At 49.5% G+C, this 20,891-nt stretch overlaps 2 protein-coding genes across 25 annotated transcripts in view; both read left to right on the top strand.

Annotated features, from left to right (window-relative positions):
* Window positions 1-20,891, top strand: part of CR1L (complement C3b/C4b receptor 1 like) — a gene marked incomplete at its 5' end in the record, with an annotated part of 178,044 nt that overhangs the window by 105,380 nt on the left and 51,773 nt on the right. The window lies entirely within an intron of this gene.
* Window positions 13,698-20,891, top strand: part of LOC309850286 (membrane cofactor protein-like) — a 34,586-nt gene continuing 27,392 nt past the window's right edge. For all 24 annotated transcript variants that reach the window (XM_082704028.1, XM_082704027.1, XM_082704010.1 and 21 more), the window contains exon 1: window positions 13,698-16,259. In XM_082704028.1, coding sequence (XP_082560154.1) covers window positions 16,142-16,259 — 118 coding nt within the window. In that variant the 5' untranslated portion in view covers window positions 13,698-16,141. The remainder of the gene's footprint in view (window positions 16,260-20,891) is intronic.

A 20,891-nucleotide genomic window follows, 5' to 3' on the forward strand; every position in this document is an offset into this window, starting at 1 on the left:
AAAAAAGAAGAAGAAGAAGAAGAAGAGTTAACCAGCTCCCCCAAGGAACTAGACAATGTAGCTAAGGTTAAAATTTACATTCACTGACCCTAGATCTTGACTCTTAACCATGATTATTAACCTGATTATGATGATGATATATTTATAATACCATGGCAGCTACTACTGGTGACAATGAGGAGGATGAAGAGAGCAGCCATTATTCACTGAGTATTCAAAGACCCAGCTCACTGAGTATTCAAGACCCAGCTCAAAAATCTGCCAATAACATCTCTACCAACCCCTACCAACCTGCAAGAGAAGTATGAGTATTTTATCCTTAATTTCATAGATATAAAACTGAAGCTCACGGGTCATGGTCTCGGGGTCCTGGGGTCGAGCCCCGCATCGGGCTCTCTGCTCCGCGGGAAGCCTGCTTCCCTCTCTCTCTCTCTCTCTCTCTCTGCCTGCCTCTCTGCCTACTTGTGATCTCTGTCTGTCAGGTAAATGAATAAAATCTTTAAAAAAAAAGAATTAAAAAAAATAAAACTATTATTTTCAGAAAACATAAATCCCTTCATAGGAGATGCAATCTACAAATAAATTACACAAAGGTTTCTTTTCTCCCTATATGTCAATGGAGTATTTATTAGGGCTTTTCTAAGAATACATAAGCTTTAAGAGCAAAGGTCCAAGAATAGCCAACTCCTTACTCCTTAAAAAACACCACCAAGCAGTGGGACTTATACCCTAACAGCCATCAAGACTTACCATAAAGCTACAGCAATTAAGATCTTGTAGGACTGACAAGAGGAGCAGAATAGATAGTCATGCATATATAAAAACCTCATATATGATAAAGCTGCAGACCAGCTGAAAGAGAGGAACTCACTTCCGTATTAGGAAACACAAGTAAAAATGGATTTCTACCTCACATGAACCAACCTTAACTACTGACAGATCAAGGACTTAAATGTAAGAAAGCAAAACTTAAAAGCTTAAGTTTGAAAATACAAAAGAACACAAATTGAACCTGTACATGCTTCTGATGTAATAGCTGTTCATCAAAAGCTACAAACTGCTAAAAGCTATGCAACACATTTAACTAAGAGATCAGTAGCCAGAATGCAGAAGGAACTCAATAAGAAAATGAACTTTTATACATTCTGTCTTTAAGAAAAAGACAAAAACAACCCCAGAGGAAAGGAGGTAAAAAAATAAGCAAACAAACAAAAATAGGATTTTTCTTTAAAAAGACACAATAATAGACAATAAACAGATAGAAAAATATTCAGCCTCATTAGTAATCTGATGAAATTGAGAACACAATGATACCATTTCATACTACTAGATTTATAACATTTTAAAAGTCTGAATATATCAAGTATTGGCAAGGAAGTGGGTTATAAGTACAATGTGGGGGATGGGGACACTGGGCAGGTGCCCAGCTCCCAAGGGGGACGACAGATGAAAGTGGTACAGCCGTGCACGTGACACACTGAAAGTCACGCTGCCTGTGAGGACAGGGCCTCAACCTGAACCCAGCAGCCAGCCAGAGCCCAGATGTCCTCACCGCCGCCGTCCCTGGCACCCAGTTTGTGTGGCACAAACACAAAAAGGGAGACTATTTGGCTTGGAAAAGAAGGCATTTCTGCCATGCGAACGAACCTGGAGAATGCTAGGGAGCAGTGCCAGGGGAGCATCCTGGAAGGGAACACATCCTGCATCTCTGCCTGGGGTCTGAGCAGCCCTGGGAGCACAGGAACGATCCTTCTGTGGCTTCTGGGAAAGCAGGTGAGAAGGGGACCAGCCTCACCGGGATGCTTCCAGGCCCCCTCTTGAACCCTCCACTCTCAGGCTGACACCCAGGGTCTGGCAGGAGAGGACCCCAGAAGCTCTGCTGCTTGGGTCTAGGGTCCTTGCTTCTCAAGGGGCAGGCTCCCCACTCTGGGACGGAGGAGACACCCCCTTCCGGAGAGGACAGACTCCATTTGCTCATATGAGAGCCGAGTCCATCCCCAAACCCTCTCTGGCAGTGCACAAAAGTGTCTGCTATTTGCAGTCATTCCCAGAAGCTCAGGATCGTTCATTCATTCATTTGTTCACTCAAAGAGCGTTCACTGGTGACCAGGTGGGAGACACAGAGCTGGACCCTGGGAATAGCTACAGCAGAGTCCAACCTGCCCCTCCTGGATCCTCCAGGACCGGGCCACAGAGGACTAGGATGGCAGAGAGCTGGGACAGGCCTGGCAGGGGAACAGGGCTCCAGGCACGGAGGACCTTCAGGGATCCTTACTCTGAGAGCTGAAGACCCAACAGGGGGCCCGGTAGGTGGGAGAGGCAGCATACCCGATGCCCTTGGGAGGGGCCGGAGCTGGTCTGAGGTGGAGGGCCCGCTGGTATGTGGGGGGGGGGCATGTTCCCATTCCGTGGGTGCGGGAGGCCCCGGTGGGAGTGATGGCCAGGCGGTGCTGTCAGCAGCAGCCATAGCTGCTGGCACTGTCCAGGCCCCTGTCCAGCCTTGCTGGCTTCCAATGCGGGCTTGTCCTGGGGGGCAGAGGCTGCTGGTCCCCTCAGCAGGTCTGCTTGGTCCCCCAGGGGCCTCTGGGCACAGAGCACCATCGAGGTTTCAATGTCTGTGTTGTGGACACTAGTGGAATTCAGGGAGTTCCGAACTGGCCCACACCTGACACTTTGAGCAAGCCTCCCTGGGGCAGAGTCCTTGGGACCCAGCATTTTCTGGGCCTTTGGGCTGAGATCACAGGCTGGTGGGGTGAGGAGCTCAGCTCACCTGTGCCAGGACCACTCCAGGACCCGCTTTCCTTCCCCCAAAGGCTAAAAAGCAAAAACCTGAATCTCCAAAGAAGGCTGCCCACATAGCATGTAAAATCATCTGTGTCCCCCAACAGGTGGGTGTACCCCAGCTGGGGATTTTCCCTGGATCTGGGGGCACCTGGGAGGAGCCCCTGCACTGGCACCACACTGAGCCCTGGGGCAGGAGCGCGCACCACAGGACAGATGGGCCTGCAACCCCCCGTGTGTGGCAGGCTGACCTGAAGTTGCCGGCAGCCGGCCACCCACAGGTGTTCTTGTGGGGGGCTTGAGAGGAAGGGGTCAGCCCGGGAGCAGGTGGAACTGTCCTGGGAAGGCCTCCAGGGTGTAAGGCTCCAGCTGCCTCCCAAAGGGCTCCCACGACCCCGAGATCATGACCTGAGTTGAGACCGAGTGTCCAAAGTTTAGGGGCACCTGGGTGGCTCTGTTAAGCGGCTGCCTTCAACCCAGGTTATGATTCCAGGGTCCAGGGATTGAGCCCCACGTAGGGCTGCTTACTTGGCAAGGAGTCTGCCTCTCCCTCTGCCTCTGCTGCCACTCTCCCTCTCTCTCAAATCAACACAATCTTTAACAAAGAAAAAGAGCCCAGTGCTCCAGTGCCACCCGAGCGCCCCAGAGGCTGGAAATTCTAGAAGCATGGCTACATCAGCAAGAGGCCCCCCAGTCTTACCAAGTCTTACTGACCAGTTTGGGAGCCACAGGAAGAGGTGAAGGACATCAGCTCAGAGGCCTACATTCAGTGACAGAGACCTGGAAACCGGGTCTCCTGGCTTCACCAGATGGTGACATTTGTCTAGTAAATAGAAAAACCACATGACTGTCAGCAACAGGGACTGAGTGAGGGCAAGGAGCTGCACCTCAGCATGGGGTGAGGTCATTCCACAGGAGCTCCGCCTGGCTGCATGGTGACGTCACCAGGTGGGAGCTCCACCAGAACGCAGGGTGACGTCACTGGGCCAAGGGACTCCAGGCCACATGGAGGCCAGAACAAGCTTGGCAAAGGCTGGAGAAGGCTCAGGCTATGGGAAAACACTTAAAGATATAGTGGTTTAACAGGGGTTTTTTTAAGCCTTTATAATGTAGATGTGTGGAATGGTTTCCCTAGTGCCCTAGGGTGATGGGGAGCCCTGCCAGGGATAATGCTCTGGGGAAAGCAGTGAAAACCTCTGGTCAATCAGTCCGTCCCAGTGTCCTCCAACCTCCTGTGTGTTACCAGGGGCTGCATCTCTACCCTGAGCACTGGCTGGGCTGCTTCAGTCCCAGAGCCGGGTGGGATGTGGGGGTCACCCAGGCTGCCCACACCCCAGCGAGCCAGCAGGGCCGCCTTCTGGGGGCTCTCATTAAGAGAAAGGATGCAAATTAGCATGTGCAGTATAAAATTGACTATTTCCTTAGACTAAGAAATCACAACAAATTATAGATCTCAATAAGCTGGCCCCACAGACATCACAAAGATGACACACAGAGACGGAAATAACAAAACAGTCTATAAATGATCGATTACCCGCTGCCAGTAGTCCATCACATGCCTGCCTACATGCTGTGGCCTCTGTTCTTTTGTCTCTTTCTAGGACAGTGATTTTCTATCATTGTTTCTATAGAGAGAATATGAAGATAATTCTGTATTTTCTGTAAGCATGGTGGATCCCAATTTCTGTTTTACCATTGATAGTTTGAAAATGTGTTTCTTCTGGCTTCTTTCCTTGGCGCTGGTGACACAGCATCTGAGCAGGGCAATCCTAGTGGGGGGCATCCAAGCTGAGGGGGGGTGTCCTAGTGGAGGGGTCTGAGTGGGGAGCATCCGAGCAGAAGGGGGAGTGTCTGAGTGAGGCGTTCTGAGTGTGTGGAGGCCAAGAAAAACAAGGCTGTACCCACCTCGAGTCTAGCCCTGACATAACTGCAGCCATCTTGATTTCTTGGGTTCTGACCTACTCAGGTTAGCACTTTAAACAGTCCCTCTCTCCTTTAATGATTGATTTAAACCCTGGACTCAGCTGCCTCTGTCTTTCATAACTCCCCTACACATTCCCTAATGGACCAGTGTTAACCCGAGTAGGTAGGGACAACTCTACACCCCTATTCAGCGGGAAGAAATTACAGAAGATGAGACCTTCCACCTTCAACAACCTTAAAGATTTAAGGGTCAAAATTGTTCAGGGGGAAATATGGGGGCCAAGAAAATTAAGGCCATCCCACCTCACGTTTAGCCTATGTGGGAAACAGAGGCAGAAGAAAATCATTAAAATTCCTTACTGGGGTGCCTGGGTGGCTCAGTGGGTTAAAGCCTCTGCCTTCAGCTCAGGTCATGATCTCGGGGTCCTGGGATCGAGCCCCGCATCGGGCTCTCTGCTCAGCAGGGAACTGCTTCTCCTCTCTCTCTGCCTGCCTCTCTGCCTACTTGTGATCTATCTCTCTGTCAAATGAATGAATAAAATCTTTAAAAAAAAAATTCCTTACCTACTGACAAGCCCTTGAAACAGACAGAGTGGCTCTCCCCTGGGGACTTAACTGCCCTCACCTTGATGTTTTGCTAAGGACAATCCAGCCTGACCAACCCCCTACCCCAACAGATCCGACCAGGATTCTATAAGTCTACTTTAACAATTCCTTTATCTCTTACCTCCCTGTCCGAGGTAGTACTCCAGAATAGAAGAGGGCTTAATTTGTTGTTCCTCCAACAGGGGGGACTATGTGCTGCACTAGGAGAAGAATGCTGTTTTTACGCAGATCATTCGGGAGTAATAAAGGAATCCATGGCTAAGGTATGAGAGGGATTAGCTAAGAGAAAGAGAGAGAAGCACAGGAGAACTGGTTTGAGGCTTGGTTTAATAAGTCCCCCTGGTTCACCACCCTAGTTTCTACCTTAGCTGGCCTATTTGTTTTGCTTGGGCTCATTTTAACTTTTGGCCCCTGCATTCTAAACAAACTTATTAATTTTGTAAAGAACCGTGTTACTACCGTCCAACTCCTGGTCTTAAGACAACAATATGAAAAGTTGCCCACTCCTGAGGGCCCCCACGACTGCCCTACAAAGGAACAAGATTCCTCATTATGAACAACTAATAGGGGGGAATGTAAAAGTGGGTTAGCATAAGTACAGCCATCTTAGCTTGGGCAGCCATCTCAGACCCAAGGGCTGAACTTTTCCCTACTTTGCTTTAGTTCCAGGGATCCCCTCCCTGCTTTAGTTCCAAGAAAGTACCCCACCCTGCAATACCCTGGCTGCAGCTAATCAGCAGCTAGGGGGTTGCAGCATGGGGATCAGATGTTGAAGAGAGCTTAACTTCCTAAATCACCAGGGGGGCACAAGCCAAAAGTATGTATGGTCTCTGAAGTGTTGGAAAGTTACTGTGAGTTCCACCATCTTTGGAATAAGGCCACCATGACTCGCTTGTGGAAACGCATCTGAGGTCTCACAAGTGACGCAGGAGACACGCGAGTCCCTCACACCAGTGACTCCATGTGTGATGATGCAAGGAGAGCATGATGAGCTGCTTAAGCTTGACCTTCCGGAATGTTCATGGCAGCTTGGCTTGTAACCGCGAAGAAAGAGCCCAGAGTGGGCAGGAGGGGAGTCTCATGCCACAAGGGACACGTGGAACAAAGAAAAATGGAAGGAGAGATTCCTTTTTTTTTTTTTAAGCAGCCTCCATGCCCAGCACAGAGCCCGAGGCGGGATTTGATCTCACGACCCTGAGACCATGAGCTGAGCTGAGCTAAGAGTCGGACGCTCAACGGGCTGAGCCACCCACGTGCCCCGAAAGATTCAATGTTAAAGATTCGGCTTCTGGCAACATACCCTTTGAACGAAAGACCTAAAGATGTTAAATGCCATTGGTAGTTTTCTCTGATGCGGTAATGTCACTGGTGAGTTCTAATTTAATTTCACGTTTTCCAAATTTTCTAAAATAGATGTGTGTTACCTTTATAGACATCCACCCCCAGAACACAATACATTTTCTCTGAAGACACACGGTGTAACATCGACAGGTTTATGGCCAAAATCATGAGAGAAGCCCAAGGCTGTGCTAGGTGGTCACCAGCAGACAGGACCGGTGAGCATTTTAGCAAAGGGATAAACCTCCTGAGGTCGAGAGGATTAATTCACAAAACCCAGACGCTCAGTGCCCCACCGCTGGCCAGCTGTAGAGGCAGCGCCCTTCCCCCACCCCGGGACAGCCTGCACCTGCCGGGATCCAGGTGGTCCACAGAACAGCCGTGGTGCAGGGAACAAGCCGGGTCAGCACCACAGGAAAGCCCAAGAAGACCCGCCCAAGTCATCAGTCATCTATAGGAAGAGCTTACGCTTGTCTCCCTTCATTCTCGCCTTCCGACAGACCAGGAGCAGGTGCAGGGAGAGGGGACCTCCGGCCGCATGCAGGATCCCTGTGGAAGCGTCAGGGGCCAGCAGCCCGTCTGCCCACCATGCTGGAGCCCCTTGCCAGCCCCATGTCTGCCATCCCAGGTCCAGGCATGGAGACAGGGCAGGTCTGTCCCTATGGCTGCAGAATATCAGACCAGATGGCTTCTCTGTGCTCGGACACACGTGACATTGGCTGAGCCCCTTGCCAGTCAGTGGTCAAGACGGTGCCCCGCGTGTCCTTCTGTCTGTCCACATCGTGATGTTCCTGAACCATCTCAACCAACCCACAAACCACGGTGGAGACGTCCCCTCTGGGGCCACAACGCCCACAAACGCCCCTGACAGCGCGCGACCCAGACTGTCCCTTGAGAAGGCCAGCCCGACCCCAGCCTTGGCTCCACAGTGGGGGTCCATGAAGTCCCTGTGCCCTCGCTCACCAAATCAGAACACTGAAAACCACAGAAGTGCTCCACAGCAGGGGAGGGGTCGTGTAAACACCAGGATGTCCGCGCTAGGGAGCCCAAGATGGGGAAAGGGCTGCCCGTGCCAGGACGGAGCAGTCCCTGAGCCCAACCCACAGGGAGAGGAACAGAAGCTGCCCGTCCCCTCCCCAGGGGCCACTAGTCAGGAACCGCGGCACCGTCCAGACGGACGGACGGGACGGGTGCCTGCTCCCACGGCCACGACCCCCTCTGGCTCAGGCAGTATGTGGGGGGCAGCATGTCCCCCTCGGAGCACCGGGAGGGTAAAGTGGGTCACCTGGCACGTGGGGCACCTCCAGGTTTGCAGATGGAGAGGCCAGGTCTGGTGCAGCCGAGCTCCTTGGACTGGCGATGGCAGTGGGCACTCCAGGGCTGCGGACCTCCGGCAGGTGTGCAGAAGCCCTGGGAGGGCCGCGCATAGCAGGTGCACACGGCCTTCCACCCACAGCTCTGCTCCCACATGCGGAGCATGGGAACGGGGGCCTCAACCGGATGCTGTGAGCCCCCAAGGACACCCCACACACCCCGAAATGCTAGAGCCACAGAGACCCACTCCAAAGGCTGCTGCTTGGGCTGGAAAGTGCAGGAAAGGCTCTGTCTCGGCCCTAATGGGCGCGACTCAAGAGGCACCACGTAGGGCAGGCTCCCCGGCATCCCCAGAAGCCCACTTCCTGCAGCTCCGAGCTACCAGCAGGGTTAGAACCAGGGGGCCTACCTGGGTCCAAATCCCAGCTCCCCCACGTAGGGGATGGGTGACCTTGGAAAGCATTTGTGACCTTCTCCACCTCCGTTTCCTCAGCTACAATCACAGCATGTCCCAGCACCCACCAGACATGGCCGTTAGGAGGGCAGAGCGATTTCCTACGTGGCGAGGGGTGTGGCTGCCACCGGATGACCAAGGAAATATATGCCACCATCACCAGGACGCTCCCGTCCTAGCCCCATCCTGTTGCCTGGCCTCCAGTCACAGTCCCCAGCACATGGGGGTCCCCAGACCTCAGCCTACTGCCATGCCCCGGGGCCCACATGTGGGCCACTGGACTGCACCCCAGACCTCAGCACTCTGGGGGTCCCATTGCCTACCAGCCCCACCTGGCCTTGACCACCATGTCGCACCTAGAGCTCCCACACGAGGCCGGGACAGAGGCCTCTGCACCCCGCCCGCCCTCTGCAGAATCATCTCTGAGCCCTGGCTGAGACAAAGGCACACGTGTGACCACGGCCCTGACACCGGGTTCAGCGCCCAGCCTTGTCCATGGGCACAACCGATAAGCCATCCACTCTCCCCAAGCCTGAGCCAGCACATCCCACTAACAAACCCAGTCAGTTTGACACCTGCCATCGGGGAAGGCACGATCCTTCCAGCCTCGTGGCCCAGCGGACAGCATCCTGGCCAGCCTGGGGTGCCCATGCAAGACAGATGACATGGCCATCCCAAACCTGCATCCGGCCCAGGCTCCTGCCCCGTGCAGCGCATGGCACACACGCACGCTTCACAGGTGCCCTTACCTTCTGGGAACAAAACCCTGAGCACGCGTCCACCATCGCGTTGGCCTGCTCCAGGGAGGCTGGGAAGGTGTGGGTGCCGTTCTCCGGCAGCCCGAAGCACTCACAGTACGTGACCGTCCTCCATGTGGGGCAGAATGGGTCTCTGGTAAGACGTGGTGCCCCTGGCTGTTGGTGCCTGTTGGGGGGAAATGGTGGGTTCAAGGTCTAGAAAGTGGCAAATAGAGTCAGTGGGGTTTCAAGCCAGACAGCAGACTGCTCTGGACAGCGTGTGTTGGGCCAGACTCCTGAGACCCTGGGCACCCGAATCTCTCCACCACGGTCACCGACAAGGGACCACGTGGCTGCAGATGCTGACCTCAGGCCACTTCTCCTGCTAGCTCCGCGGGATGGTTTCTGCCCCCTCTCTGTCCCTCCTTCTTCTCCCACCAGCTCCACAGGATGGTGTCTGTCCCCCCTCCATTCCTCCTTCCTTCCGCTAGCTCCCTGGGAATGGTATCCCTCACCCCCCTTCCTTCTCCCACCAGCTCCTGGAGAATAGTGTCTGTCCCCCTTCTGTTCCTCCTTCCTTCTCCTCCCAGCTCTGGGGGATGGTGTCCGTCCTTGCCTCGTCCCTCCTTCCTTCCACAGATCTGCACTAGGCCACCCGAGCGGCTGATACTCTGGAAAATTTTATGTCCCTGCCGTGCAAGTATGAGGAGAAAAGTAGATCCAGAAATGTGACATGCCGCTGCCACCCCTCGCTGTGCTGTGGGTTAAGACCCGAACTCCCACCAGCCCCAGGAAGGCTCCCCAAGCCCACAAGCTGTCCTCCAGCCCAGGTGGAGTAGTACAGCCCGGAGTGGGGTCCTGGCTGCTGGGCCTTCTGGAATGTTCCAGCTCAACAGATTGCACTCTGGCCACACTCTTCAGGGCTGCTTAGGCAGGAGCCTCGCTGTGGTGCCTGCTTTGCCCACCTGCCTCAATAACACTGAAACCCTGTCACCAGCCAGTACCCTGGGTGACGTCTCCGTGCACAACCGTTTAACAGGACCAGGCCTGGAGTCTGGGAGCCTGTCAGGTGGGCCAGCACTCTGCAGTCCCGGCGCCAGTGGGCGGAGGGCAGCCCTGGGAGGCCGCGCTGAGCGCCTCCTGAGCAGGTGTGTGGCCCCTCACCCTCTCTCGGGCTTTATGGACTGCATAAAGCTATGTAGATATGTATCAATGTATGTCCTCATACACACATCTACAGAGTTGGATTTCCTTGTTCCTGTTTTTATTTTTGTTTTTCATTACCTTGAACAACTCTGTAAAAGTTATCTTTAGAGGAACCTGGGTCGTTCAGTTGGTTAAGCAGCTGCCTTGGGCTCAGGTCATGATCCCAGGGATCAAGCCCCACATCGGGCTCCTGGCTAAGCAGAGATCCTGCTTCTGCCTCTCCCTCTGCCTGCGGCTCTGAATACTTGTGCTTGCTCTCTCTCTCTCTCTCTCTGCGTCAAATGTGTTCACTTTTTCTGTGTTAATTTTTGCTGCCTGCGCTTTTCCTGTCGTATCAAGGAATTCATTTCCGCGTCCTATATCATAAAGACTTTCCCCTGTTTTCTTCTAAAAGTTGTATAGTTGTAGCTCTTACATTAAGTTTTTGACTCATTTTGAGTGAAGTTTTGTATATGGTGTAAAGTTTAGCCAGTGCTTTCAGCTTTTCACAGCTAACCTAGTGTGTAATTCACTGTGCCAGTGGAAAGCCTTTTCTGAGAGTCCTCACAGGCCCATTTCTCTCAAAAGCATGATAGAAAGACACTAATTTAGGAGGCCAAGAAGCATCTGGCATTCAGATTAATTTTTCACAAGTTGACCTCTGTTTAATGACATTCCCACACCCTTCCCTCCACCCTAGTGCCATTCATAAGGCCTTAAAGGAGATCTAGCACACGGCTCCAAACCTGTTCGACACACAGGCGTACTCTCCATGCTCTCCTCTTTGCCACTTGGGCAGGGTGACAAAAATCTTTAGGGGAGTTGCAGGCACCAGGAGCTTTACTGCACCAACTCACTCAAAGCCTTGGCTCTTGAGTTCTATTCCTGTCCAGGCTACAGGATGTTCAATGTCAACACTCTCCCTTTGAACTAAGTCACTGAAATGATCTCAAGGCTAAGGGACAGACAGTAGCTCCACTTCCTATCACAGCTTGCACTGCCTGAGACAGGACGTTTTCTGAGCAGACAGTTGTAGCTCCCTCCTTTAGAGGCAAATCCCACCGTGTTCCTAGTGTCTAAGATTATTCAAACAAAATCTCTCAGAACCTTCCCAGCCCTTATTTGGTTAATCCATGCTGGGGGAGAACTGACAGAGACAGGTTAGAGGCATTTGACAGCAACACCCATTTCTTTCATGCAGTATTCATAGGCATTTATTATGCACCTATGACAGACCTAGAACTGTCTTAGCACTGGAGCTACAGCAGGAAAACTCTATCCCTGTGTCAAGGAGCTTGTTCAGAAAAAAAGGGAACAGGGCCCAGAATCTTTCCACTGGGGCCTTAATCTAGTCAAATTAAAACAAATCAATGTGAAAATTTTCAATTAAGAATGGCTTGATAAGCATCCAGCATAGAGTTTACCGGTGGAAGGAACTTCCAGTAAAACCCTAATTCTTGAATGTAATCTACCACTTGCAACTGGGAAACCAAACACCAGCCATACTTTGCCACCTTTTAATTTACTCATGACAAAAAAAACTTTTAGGGGTAGAAATAGATGAGAAAATGTTTTCATCTTATTGAGATGTAACAGACATATATCATTGAACAAGAAGGTTGCAGAGAAAAATAGATTCTATTTTCACAAATAAGTTTCAACATTGATCTACAGAATATTTCTCTTCTCTCACTCTTATAATTCTAAGAACCAACAGAAATGGTAATTCCCCCTCTTTGAGTTTCCAGTGTCTCCTTTTTATACCTCCTTCAATTAAGGGTCATCACGGTGCATGGTTTCTGATGTGAAACATTGGGGTTTGGGAGTGAAAGGTCGCAAAAGAATTCCTTAGATGTCTTTGTTGCCAAAAATGTCCTTTTTGGGGGGAGGGGACAGGGTGGCTGGTGATGGACACTGGGGAGGGTATGTGCTATGGCAAGAATTGTGTAAGACTGATTATTCACAGACCTGTACCCCTGAAACAAATAATATATTATATATGTTACTTTTTTTTTGCAGTTTTTTTAATTAAATTTTTTATTTTTTATAAACATGTATTTTTATCCCCAGGTGTACAGGTCTGTGAATCAGCACTCACCAAAGCACATACCCTCCCCAATGTCCATAACCCCACCCCCCTTCTCCCAACCCCCCTCCCCCCAGCAACCCTGTTTGTTTTGTAAGATTAAGAGTCATTTATGGTTTGTCTCCCTCCCAATCCCATCTTGTTTCATTGATTCTTCTCCTACCCACTTAATCCCCCATGTTGCATCACCACTTCCTCATATCAGGGAGATCATATGATAGTTGTCTTTCTCTGCTTGACTTATTTCGCTAAGCATGATACGCTCTAGTTCCATCCATGTTGTCGCAAATGGCAAGATTTCATTTCTTTTGATGGCTGCATAGTATTCCATTGTGTATATATACCACATCTTCTTGATCCATTCATCTGTTGATGGACAGCTAGGTTCTTTCCATAGTTTGGCTATTGTGGACATTGCTGCTATAAACATTCGGGTGCGCGTGCCTCTTTGGATCACTACGTTTGTATCTTTAGGGTAAATACCCAGTAGTGCAATTGCTGGGTCATAGGGCAGTTCTATTTTCAACATTTTGAGGAACCTCCATGCTGTTTTCCAGAGTGGCTGCACCAGCTTGCATATATGTTAATTTTTTTTTAAAAAAAGGTCCATTTATGGTAGCACATGGACAGGACTCCTTGGTAGAAAGCATTGCTCTGGGATTGTGAGGAGTGGTTGATTATATACTTTCAAGATGGGGGGTTGGTTAGGGATAGCATCAGTCTCTAAGGAATTTGGAAGAAAGGTTTCTAGGACCTTGGAGGCTAGCTGTTGTTAGGATAAGGTTATTTATACTGCCTAGTAAAACCTTAGTCATGAGACCCTTCAGATGTATATCAACCAGCCATATACTTGGAAGATGATTGCTACCTTGGCGGGGGAGAGATAAAGGAATTTTCTGAAGGAATTTTCATATTCCTAAGAAGACTTACAGGATCCTGGACTTCTAAATACCTAAGGCTGCCTTTTGCCTCTAGCAGGTTATTACACCGAGGACCTGAGATTTGGCGAACAGTCATCCTGACTATCACAAGCACTTGTTGATGGCTGTAAGTTATAAGAAAGTTTAACTGGTTTTTTCTTTTACCTTTGTTCTCCACATGTTGTTTTTTTTTTAAAGATTTTATTTATTTATTTGACAAACAGAGATCACAAGTGGGCAGAGAGGCAGCAGAGAGAGAGGAGGAATCAGGCTCCCCACTGAGCAGCGAGCCCAATGAGGGGCTTGATCCCAGGACCCTGAGATCATGACCTGAGCCGAAGGCAGAGGTCACCCAGGCACCCCAAGTTTTTATAATCCAAAACAAAGGTGTTTATTTTATATATCAATCCACAACTTTGCATCATATATGCTATACCCAGAATCAAAAATAATGTTTTGATCTGGACAGAAGAGTCAATTCCAGAATGTCTTCAGTACATTTCAGATACAAAATATTAACCATATATAAGAGAATTTTGTAATTCCAGAATACGAATCTGAAGTTTATACAGAGAGCATTGTGAAGCTCATCCCTGGTAGGTTTCAGCTCTTCCCTAACATTGAAAACATGATCTCTGGTCATTTTCAGTTTGGTCCTAATCAATTCCGTTTGGTGACCCATGGCTTTCTCCAACCTAGCTATTGCTTGGATAATTGTTAGCCTGAACTCTCTTTCTGACATATTGTCTATGTTGATAGCCATTAGCTCTATTGCAGAAGGCCCATCCTCTGTATTTGTCTTCTGTTGGGCATTCCTCCTCCTAGTCATTTTGGTGAGAGATGGCTGAATGGGTGTAGCTGGATGTATCAACCGTGGTGTAGTCAAGGTGCACCCTGGAACACTTCTGCTCACTGGCGTCTTCTGCTCCAGTAGAGATCCAGACGTGTATAATTCTGATCTCAGGCTAATTTAGTGGGTGATCGGAGCTCATTGGAAGATAATCAGCTCACTTTAGGGTACAGGTTGAAAGGGCGCCTCCTCCTACTTCCCCGCCATCTTGTCTCGACCTGAAGTTTATACAGAGAGCTTACATTTCCTTCCCAACCTGTCATACCTTATCTAGGTGTGATGCAGGTTTCATGGCTACCACTCTTTGAAAAGAGTAGCCTTTGAAATATAGGTTGGATTTAATATTTTTTCCTTATCTGATTACAAATGTAACATAAGGTCACTATAGAAAACAGGAAAACACAAAGAAAATGAAATACCCATAATCTTATGAAGTATTAGTTCATTTTGGTATACTCCAACTCCCTTTTTATGTGTATCAGTATACTATTTTTACTTTAATAAAGGAATGCCAGAAGGCACATACTGATTTGAAATCTGCTTTTTCCACATACGTATATATCACAGTTTCTCATACTGTTTTTACACTGCTTGCTGAATAGACATTCATACCATAAAACCACCTATCAAAAATTCCTTATACTTTGGCTAGACACTGAGGATTTATTTATTTTTTCCAAAGTTACACATCTTTAGTCACAGCTCTGAGGATTCCTTTGGGATAAAGTCCAAATGCAACTGGTGGTTTAAAAGTCGTGGCCATTTAAAAACTTTATAGAAAAGTTAAATTTTAGCCAAAGTTTGAGGGTGTTGCCCACCAAATACGTTTACTCACATTGATTGACATTTGTCATTCTTTGCCAGCTAATGGGAAGAAAATGTCAATGCCTTTTGTGTACTCCCTTAATGCAGGTTGTGACTTTTTTTTTCCCCCTTCCTAGTCATACAGGTTTAGTCAGAATGCTACAAACAGATCTGGCTCATTTCCTCTTCATATTCCACTGAGAGATTGGGTCATCAGGAAATTTCCCCTCTTAAGGATTCCTCTCCATCCCAACAATAATGGATTTAATTAAGGCACTTCCAGGAGATAAGCAATTAATACATCCTTGTCCTTACTTTTCTCATGCACCTTTTTTCCCTCTTCAATAAAGCATTTAGTTGCTCAAGGGCAGGGACCCCAGAGAGGTGAGGCCCCAAATGCAAATGGCCCGGTGTTGTTTAATAGTTCATCTACCTTGCTTTACTTGAGGGGTTGGGAGTGCAGCGCCCAAACCTCTGAGATTCTGAAACCTCTCAGGCCTCCAGAGAATCCCAGAGCAGATGCCGAGAGCCCCGCAAATCACAAGCACTGTCCATCCATATGCCCGACTCATGCCAACTCCTGAAACAAGGGCCAGGGAGTCGGGGCCGTTTGGACGCCCCAGTACACACAGCAGGCGCGAGGGGTGCGGCCCCACGACGACCCGCCGCCTGGCCTTGGGTTTCTAGTTTCAGGTCACTGTGCTTTTCGCTCAGTGGGGCGTTCGCTTACGGAGAAGGGACAAGGTGGACCCCGCCAGCTCTGCTTCCCTTCGCACCCTCCTGAGTCCGGGCGGTGAGCCCGCCGAGCCCCGCAAGCCGCCGGGTCAGTGCGCAAGGCAGCGTCGTAGGGCCGCCTGGCACCCGCGAAGAGGACCGAACAGCTCTGTGACGCCGCAGCCAGAACATCTCCTTCCCACGCCAGGTCCCAGCGGTCAGCGGAGCCCCGCGCCCAGGCCTCGCCCTGGAGAGCCGGCTGGCTCCGCCCACTTCCGGAAGAAGAGTCACTTCCGCCCCAACCGCGCTGAGGCCACGCCCCCGCGGGGGGCTCCCGACGCCCGGCAGCTCGGCATTGTTGCGTCTGCTCCCTGAACCTGGGAGCAGTCCGCTTGGCGGACTCTCAGCTTCCCGCGGGTCTCCGGGAAGATGACGGTTTCCTGCGCGCCGTATGTCGCCCGTTGCTTTCACCCCGAGAAGCGCTTTTCTTGGCGCCTGGTCGGGGTCCTTCTGGTGGCCCCAGTGCTCCTGCTCTCTCTGAACTCCGGTAAGAGTCTGGAGAGGCTGTGCCCTCTGGCGGTGAGCAGACAAGTTAGCCCGCTGCGAGAACCCCAGTGCCTGGCACACAGTGGCGGTGGAGAAATGGTTGCTAAAATTGATCAGGAGTGGCAGAGCAAACATACTCCTCGCGAGTACGTTATAACCCAAAAGGAGTGCTTTCGAGGAAAGGAGCTTGACCCTCTGTTAGCATTTACCCATCACTAGGGGCCCCTGGTGCGTCAAACTCCGCCTCCGTGGGGCTTCTGTACTTACTATTCCCTCAGACTTGGAACATCCTCCTCTGGCTTTCTTATCTCTCAAGCTCAGTGGAGGTGTCAGCCCCTCAGGGGGCCCCTCTCTGACCACCCTATCTCAAGACAGACGCACATGCTCCAGCTCAAACCCCTCCTGACTGGGAGTCACCCCTGCAAACATGTTTCCCGCTCTCCCCATGAGAATGCAGAGAGCTTCTCTGTCTTGTCACACGTGCGTTTCCAGATTTGCAATTTTTTGCCCAGTGTCAATGCTCTTGTATAAGTATTGAGTACCAGAAAGTGAAATATAATAATTATATAGATGTAAATAATATAAATAATATAAGTTAAATAATATAACGAAGTTAGGGCTTAGAGTGCCGGCAACAATTCCTCCCGCTTCCAGGAGGAAGGTTCTTTAAACACCTGTCCTCAGGATGGCCTTTCTGCCGTGCCTGGTGCCTAAGCTAAGTCAGGGGAAGCTGACCATCACAGGGGCTCTGTCTTTCCTGTTCTGTAGAGTCTGCAGAGCTCACCATACTCTAATCTTGCTTGTTCCTGATCATGAAAAAGTTCATTTCTGTGGGGGAAGTAGCGTGGGGAGGGACCAGAGGCAATAAAAAGAAAACAAGAAAATGTTGTAAAAAAGGATCAGGTTTAGATGAGCCTTGGAGCTCACGTTGGATGTTGTTTGGAAGAGAGAAAACAAAATGACTGGGGTGCAACATGGAAGGTAGCAAAACTTAAAAATGCAGCAAAGGAAACACAAGACCAAGTGGAAAGTTCAAAGGTAAAATCAGGATAGGTATGAAATTAGAGAAAGTACAAATGAGCCTCCTTATGTCGGGCAGGGAAAATACGGGACTAGAATACACATTCAGTTCTGAAGCAGCTCACAGGCCGGGAAGCAGGTTTGTAAGCAGGCAGTGTTGTGCCTGGAGGCTTCCCATCTCAGAGGTAGTTAGTTGCCAGCTGCATGAGGTGGTAGAAGCCAACATTCGTCCAATTCAGAACCAGTCTCATTCTTCTAGAAGGGGTCTGCGTTTTGGACAGAACCCACCACCTCCTGCTGAGTGGTGTCTCTTTTAGGTCTTTTCTTTCTCTCTGGTGGATGAAGCCAGGATAGATCCATTAAGTGTTTCCAGGGTAGTTTCTTACTTCCTTACTCTACAGGTTATAATGCAATGAGAGCATGACCTTATCTGGTCAGTTGCCAGGTCACCAGAATACTGGGAGTTAGGCAACAGAGGAAATCCTGTGGCCAGGTCTTTCTGGCCAAAGCTTAAAGATGATGCTTTTCTAGTATTAGATACATCTCAGTATATTCTTTCAGCGAGGTGTTCTGTTGGACACCAGTGGTCCTTTGAATGCCAGATGGTTTTGCCCAGCTCCTCTGAGGGACATCATGCTGTGCTTGGTGTTATGGCCGCATGGGTGAATAATGGAATCGGCCAGGGGAACTATTGAACACAGAAACCCGTGATAGTGACTGAGTGATCCATGCGGAGGACAGTCCAAGAGGAGGCCACTGGGCACTGCCTCCCGAGGGAAGCAGATGGTGCTTGCTAGAGGAGTAGCTGAGTGGATTCAGTATAAAAAGACAGGAGTTGAGTGGGGGTTGCAGCTGAGCAGGAAGGAAGGATGTTCAGAGGGGAAGGATGTTGTGACGTAGCTGGGGACTCCCAAGGACCACAGAGCTGCCTGGTGTGGCAGCTAGAGGGCAAGGGAGGCAAGGGAAAGGCCAAGGACTAGAACACAGAGCCAATCACTGTGAAAAGCAACAGGATAGTGAGGAATGAACAATCCCTATCGTTAAAATGTAGGCATGATGTTATCTGTCCCTTCAGGGCACTTGAGCCCTTAAGTTTGACTTAGCACACAGCAAATCTAAACCAGGGTTCCTTTAATTTCTCCAGACTCGGTAGAAGACCATTTCTTGAGGATTGCATTGCAGGGTGTTGGTGTAAGCGTGGGAGGGTTTTAGGGAGTGTGGTGAGAAGCAGTGTCCGTCGTGGAAGCAGGCTGCCTGACTGCTGGAGATGTTGGCCTGGGCAAGTGACTTAACCTACTGTGCCTTAGCTGGCCCATCTTAGAGAGGGGGCAATAGTGCCCAGCCGTAGGATGAGTATGAAGACAAGTTAAATTGTACTTAAAATAGTAGTATAGGTCATTTCCCTGAGCACCTCTCCTTCTGATTGTTTCTGATGGGCAAAGCAAATAAAGGACTGCATGTATTATCTGATTGAAATCCAGGTACAAATCTAGAGCTTTTGACTAAAGAATCCCGAGGGGGGAGGGGAATGATAATGCAGGCCGTATAAAAACATTCAACTACGAGTAGGGCTTGCAACCTAATCTTGGTGTTCTGAGGCAGGTTACTATGTGCATTTTGCGGGGAGGAATAGAAATAATTGAGGAACATCTGACATTGCCATCTCCCTCAAGTTCCTGTTAACCGTGATAATGATCATTGACTGCCCTTGGAAACTTGTAGTCTAATGAATGTACAGAATGGAGCTAGGCAATTGATAAAGTTAAACCATATATCAGGACCCACAAAATGGAGTCCCAGTGACTTGGTTCACATCACAGATTTAACTCTAAGTCTGCCTGCACTTATGGGAAACAACTGACAGGGACATCCAGCATACCCCAATCACCATCCTCAAAGCTTAGGGGACTTTCCTGAGGAATTGGGCTGGCTAACCTTATAAAGAGATATCCAGTCTCCCAGCCAATCATGCTCTGTTTCTGAGTTTCCTCTTGGAAAGTTCTATAAATCTCCTTCTTGCTCCAAATCCCTCAGGAATAGTGCTCCAGAACATGAAAGTCACTGCATTCCCTCAATCTGTGGATTGTGTTCCCTTGAATAAAGGACATCCAACTCCAAAAAAAAAAAAGAAAAGAAAGAAAGAAAAGAAAAGAGGTAGTGCTGGATGTTTGTTATTTCTAAAATTATTAATAGTATCATCACTATTGTATTAAGATACAAGATGTAGAGTCTTCAGTAACTGTACTTCGGAGAAAATAAAATCCCCATTATTTGGAGTTCTCCTTTAATCATGTTAAAATGCTCTTTCTAAGAATAGCAATAATGGAGAATGGGGTCAAAATAAAACAAGAAAGCATAAATTTTTTTTTTTTAAGATTTATTTATTTATTTATTTAACAGAGAGAAATCACAAGTAGGCAGAGAGGCAGGCAGAGAGAGAGAGAGAGGAGGAAGCAGGCTCCCTGCTGAGCAGAGAGCCCGATGCGGGCCTCGATCCCAGGACCCTGAGATCATGACCTGAGCCGAAGGCAGCGGCTTAACCACTGAGCCACCCAGGCGCCCAAGAAAGCATAAATATTTTGACATGAAAGAAATCAAATACCCGATTAAGGGAAAGAGCTATCATTTAACCAATGAAAAAAAGTTGAAGACAGGCATACAACAACAAAGAAAAAATTATGATTTACAGATATCTTTGGAAGAAGTTGGCTGAGCAGAAAAGGATATGCGCTTTGGTCTAAGAGTGTCTGGAACTGACAGCGGCGCTCATTCAGCTCTGGCGCTTGGTGTTACAGGTGCAGTGAGGTGTCCCCCATAGTCCTCAGCGGCAGCAGTCTGGTAGGGAGCAGAGACAATAACGAGTCCCGCTGTGGGGTTGTCTGTGGATGAAGTAAATGTGGATCGCAAGGAGACTCACCCCTGTTGTTTTTAAAGATTTTATTTATTTGTCAGAGAGAGAGGGAGCACAAGCAGGGGGAGCGGCAGGCAGAGGGAGAAGCAGGCTTCCTGTAGAGGAGGGAGCAGGATGCGGTACTCCAACCGAGGACCTTGGGATTATGACCTGAGCTGAAGGCAGAAGCTTAACTGGCTGAGCCACCTGGGTGTTCCTTAACCCAGGTTTTGCTGACACATGTCAAGAGCCACAAGAAGTGGCCTGTCAGCTGAAAATGAAGGATGAGTGGGTGAGAGGGTGGGAGGCATGTGGGGGTCTCTGCTCAAAGCTGAAGTTAATTGAGGCAGGGAGGTCTGGAGTGCGGACATAATTGAGGTCTGGAGTGCGGACATAATTGAGGTCATTGCCAGGAATTGAATAGGGCTTGGGAATAGGATGCACAAGTGAGCAGAGTCCTGGTAATGACGGGCTTTACAAGACTGCTGGCCATGATAGGGAGCCCTAGACATTGTCATGACGGCATTGGTAAGTCATTGAAAGATATCACTTGGAAGAGCTTTGGTCACTGTGTCCTGTCAGCATGACTCTGGCAGCAGTGTGAAACATGAAATGAATGAAGGGTGGCGAGGTGGCTAAGAGGGCCTGGTCGCACTCTAGAGAAGAAATGGCAGTGGTTTGAGCTGGAGGGAAAGGTGGAATTAGAGAGACAGAACAGGCATT

This window comes from Mustela nivalis (assembly GCF_964662115.1).
Source record: "Mustela nivalis genome assembly, chromosome: 16".
NCBI classification, from domain to species: domain Eukaryota; kingdom Metazoa; phylum Chordata; class Mammalia; order Carnivora; family Mustelidae; genus Mustela; species Mustela nivalis.